At 49.1% G+C, this 4255-nt stretch overlaps 1 protein-coding gene across 1 annotated transcript in view; it reads right to left on the reverse strand.

The window, feature by feature from the left end:
* The window catches only part of wdr33 (WD repeat domain 33), a 17504-nt gene that overhangs the window by 1041 nt on the left and 12208 nt on the right, over window positions 1–4255 (reverse strand). Inside the window, 4 exon segments of the mRNA XM_017303334.1 lie at window positions 3–29; window positions 3782–3931; window positions 4014–4192; window positions 4194–4255. The exon segment at window positions 4194–4255 is cut by the window's right edge and continues 18 nt beyond it. Of these exon segments, the coding sequence (XP_017158823.1) occupies window positions 3–29; window positions 3782–3931; window positions 4014–4192; window positions 4194–4255 (418 nt within the window).

The raw sequence follows: 4255 nt of genomic DNA on the forward strand, positions 1-4255 counted from the left end.
GCCGCCGTCGTCCCTCTGAGGTCGTCCGCCTGCGGAGACACAGAAACATGAAGAGGGAAAATCCTGAGATTCAGATCAAACCTGCAAAAATTCAGTAGAAATGATGAAAAATGATTAATTCAATAAAGAGAAATCAGGAGGAGGCCTAGTTAAAACATTATCATATTATCTGCTGTGAAACATTTTGCAATAAAGTGCTCAATATAAAGGTTTGACTTTGTGAATTTTTAAAAATGCATAACTGTATTAGCATGTTTGGAAAACGTTTAGTAAATAGAGTATTTATCATTTAAGATCAGAGATTTTCAGTCGGAACTCAAATGAAACGGATCCGAGTCGAACAAACGGTTCATTCAGGGCTCAAATCAACTCCACGCTGCTTTCGGTCTGGACTTAAAGGAGTTTCAGATGATTCTGTTTTCTGGACGTTTGTTCCAGATTTGAGGAGCATAGAAGCTGAATGCTGGTTCTGGATGTAGAACCAGAACCTGAGAGGTCTGAAGGTCCAGCAGGGACAATATGTGAACCCTTAGAGGCCGTCATCGACCAGCTCGTCTCCACGGTTACGGCTTAAAGGCCAGGAGGAAGAGAGGCTCTGATGAAATGTTTACTTTGCAAAAAAGATCTTAAGTGATGAGAGGAACATTCACACCGACCGGCGCCGGCGCCCATCAGGTCCTGGACTGGCTGCTGCTGAATCAGACACATTTCTCTCTATTTGGACCTGGATTCCCACATATTCAACTTCATTATTTCCAGGAAAACATTTCTACATTTTAGTGAATCCAGACATATTGTGGCGACGCCTCCTGCTCTGTTAACCTTCTGCTCAGAGCCGGTCCTGAAGCCGGTCCAGGTCCTGGAGTCGGTCCAGGTCCTGGAGCCGGTCCAGGTCCTGGAGCCGGTGCTGATCTTGCGCTTCGCGGAGTCTTGGTTTCAGGTCCTGGAGCCGGTCCAGGTCCTGGAGTCGGTCCAGGTCCTGGAGCCGGTGCTGATCTTGCGCTTCGCGGAGTCTTGGTTTCAGATCCTGGAGCCGGTGCCGATCTTATGCTTCGCGGAGCCGCTTTCTGAGTCTTGGTTTCAGATCCTGAATTTGCCGTTGCTTTAGACGGGGACGAGTCTCAGGTTTGACTTTTTCCGCTGCCTTTACTTTTTCTGTGTTGTTCATTTCCTGCTAGTGGCAGGTGACGTCCCGCATCATCCAGGTGTAAAGCAGTCTGGGGCCGCAGGGTGGACGCTGCTCAGGTGGTTCTGGTGAAGTAGTTCCCTTCGTGGCGCCTAGGACAGCAGCTGGCCGTTCATTCGTCCCCGAAGCGTTTCTGGCCTTTAGCAGAACCGCACCGCGTGGGCCGCTTGGCTGCAGGCCGTCTGAATGCGAATGAGGCGCCGGGCAGCAGCGATGAGCACAGAAACTTTTTATTCCAGAGGTTATTAAAGGTGTGAACCAGGGAAGACTGGTCCATGTTGGACCCACAGCACAACCGCACAGGCACATGAACGCATCACTGTGATGTCATAACTGGATTTCCTCCCATCCACATCAACTACCTACAGCATGTAGTCTAACCACAGTCCATGCATGTCGGATAACTTCCTGCCCTCATGATGCGGCTCGTTCTGTCAGCTCTCGTTGCAAATTTGATTTAGAAAAGAAACAAAGCAAACATCAAGTTACTGTGTGGACGTTTGGGGCAAAACCTGCCAAACTTCACTTCAGCCATTTTGCACATTACAGAAAAGAGCCGGTCCAACAGTTCAGGCTGATTTCTGTCGTCACACCAACAATCTATCTGCAGTTCTTCCCTCCTGAAACTCATCCATTTGGTAGAGTTTCAAAGATAGAAACATTCAGACATTGTTTACTGATGGAGTGGAGGGTCTGTCTGTAGAGAGCAGCTGAACTGCAGACATCATGAAAACAACGAGCCAATCGGTCACCAAGGAGACGACCTGGAAGCAACGCCCAGGAAAACCTCCAGGTGGTTTTAGTGGAAGCAACAGGGAATTACAGCAAGGAGGACGACCGGGCAGCTGGGGGGGGGGCACATTATATATATGTAGATGTGTGCGAGTTATTTCCTTCTGGTTCAGGAACTATTTTTGATTTAGACGGGATTCAGAAAATGGGAAGATTATTGATGTTATAAACGACTGAATGAAAAAAGGTTCTGATTCTAAAAGTCAAACTTCCTCAGAGCAGGAGCTGATTTACATGGACAGGAGTTGGTACATTTTTAAATATTAAATTCTTACTTTATTATGTTTTGCTGGTGAAATGTCTGAAATAAATCATCATCTTCAATGCTCACACAATATGAAAGCATTAAACTAGCGGTTCTCAACGTGGGCGGTACCGCCCCCCAGGGGGCGTTCAGAGGACGGCAGGGGGCGCTGGCGGACATTTTTATAAAAGGGGGGGCGCTGGGATGCCTTTGGGGGGCGTTTGGTCGAAGGTAAACTTTACACCTTAAATCCACAACAATACCAGTTTAGACTTTGAGCAACATGGCAGCTCTTCTTCTATTCAGTGTTTGTAGCTTCATGGCTCCGCATCAGTTCAGCGTTACACCGGCTGATGACGCTGCTGAGATTCACTTTGTCTGGTGTCTCATTTTCTAATATTTTACGTTTTATTGAGGATTTTTGTACATATCACAGCTGTGATAGAACAACGCTACCACAGCACTTTTAAATTTCAATAATCAGGATGCAGAAATTGTTTCCGTTGTTTTAAAAATAAGAATATATTCTCCACTCTGATTGGCTGCTGTTAGTGATTTTAACTTTAATGTTCATTACATTTTTCATAGACGCCTGTGAAAATAATTTCTATTCTCATGACTTTTTGTTCTCTGAGAAATTATCTTGATAAAAACAGAAACAAGCATAAAAATCAAAACATCTACAATAGTTATATTAATGATAAAATAATAGTGCAAAGTAGCCTGCAGATTCTTTGGTGGGGGGCTGGATGAAAGCTGGGGGGCGCTGGGCTGAGAAACACTGCTTTAAACGATGCCTTGACATGATGAAGGGGTTAGCTAACGGAGTGTGTGCGGTGGTGAAGGGGTTAAGCACAGCCCACATATGGAGGTTTCGGTCCTCGACGTGGATGTCCCAGGTTCGATTCCCAGCCTGGTGACCTTAGCCGCATGTCTTCCCGTCTCTCATTACAAACTTTCCTGTCAACCATCTATCTAAAAAGGCCACTAGAGTCCATAAAACCTTTAAAGAAAAAAAGGACGTCACCAAATTGGACCATTTTTGTTCCCCGAGACAAAAACAGCAAAAACTAATAATTATATCCAAAGCATGCGGAGCAGCTGAACCCTCCAGGAGGCAGCTAGCAGCTAGCACACAGCGCTAACCGGAGGCTCACTGCTGACCAGCGGCCAGGACGTCTCTACCGACACACAGCATCATGTCTACAATTAGCTTTGCTGTCACTTGTTAGCAGCTTAGCGCTTCCACAGAGGGAAGGACCCGACAGTCAGTCAGACTGGCAGGAAATCCGTCTCCATCCTGCTGCAGCTCAGAAACCAGATTCCCCTCTGATGTGGGAACATTGGCGAGAATAAAACGTAGCCAGACCCCATGAAGAGGGGGATGGTTTGGGTTGCAACGCTTTACTACACAATCACTGAGGGTTATGGCCTTTAGCATTTCACAAGACTGAAAACTATAACATAGAACCAGTATGAACATTTCCACGCAGCACCGGGACGTCTTTACATTCTTAGACACTCAAAGTACCTTTAACTGAAAGTCATGAATCACTGACCTCCGTCTGGAGCCTCGTGGTCCCCGGTCCCGGGGCCGTCCTGCCAGGGACGCTTACGGGGCGGCAGAGACGCCATGTCCATCCCCTGCATGGACGAGGGACGCTCCCGCCCCCCCGGAGACGAACCGTCGTCCCGAAACCCGTCATGGCCTGAGGACAGGAGGAGACAAGGGTCAGCGTGACAGACGGCCGTCCCTTTGGACGCCCTGCGTCTCTGGCCCCGCCCCCTCACCTCCTCCCCGCGGGGGCCCTCCTCCTCGGGGGGGCCTCCCTCGGCCCCCGGACTCCCAGCCTCGGCCGACCTCCTCGCCGCCATCAAAGCCCTCCTCCTGGCCGCTGTAGTCCTCTGTGTAGCCCCGCCCCCCTCGGCCCGGCCCGCCCCCTCGGAACCTGCAACAGGAGCCAGAACCGGTCAGAACCGGTCAGAACCGGCCTCACCCACACAGACACGGCTCGCCCACCTCTCTTCCCGCC

The sequence above is a fragment of the Poecilia reticulata genome, unplaced genomic scaffold (assembly GCF_000633615.1).
Source record: "Poecilia reticulata strain Guanapo unplaced genomic scaffold, Guppy_female_1.0+MT scaffold_249, whole genome shotgun sequence".
In the NCBI taxonomy this organism is placed as follows: Eukaryota; Metazoa; Chordata; class Actinopteri; order Cyprinodontiformes; family Poeciliidae; genus Poecilia; species Poecilia reticulata.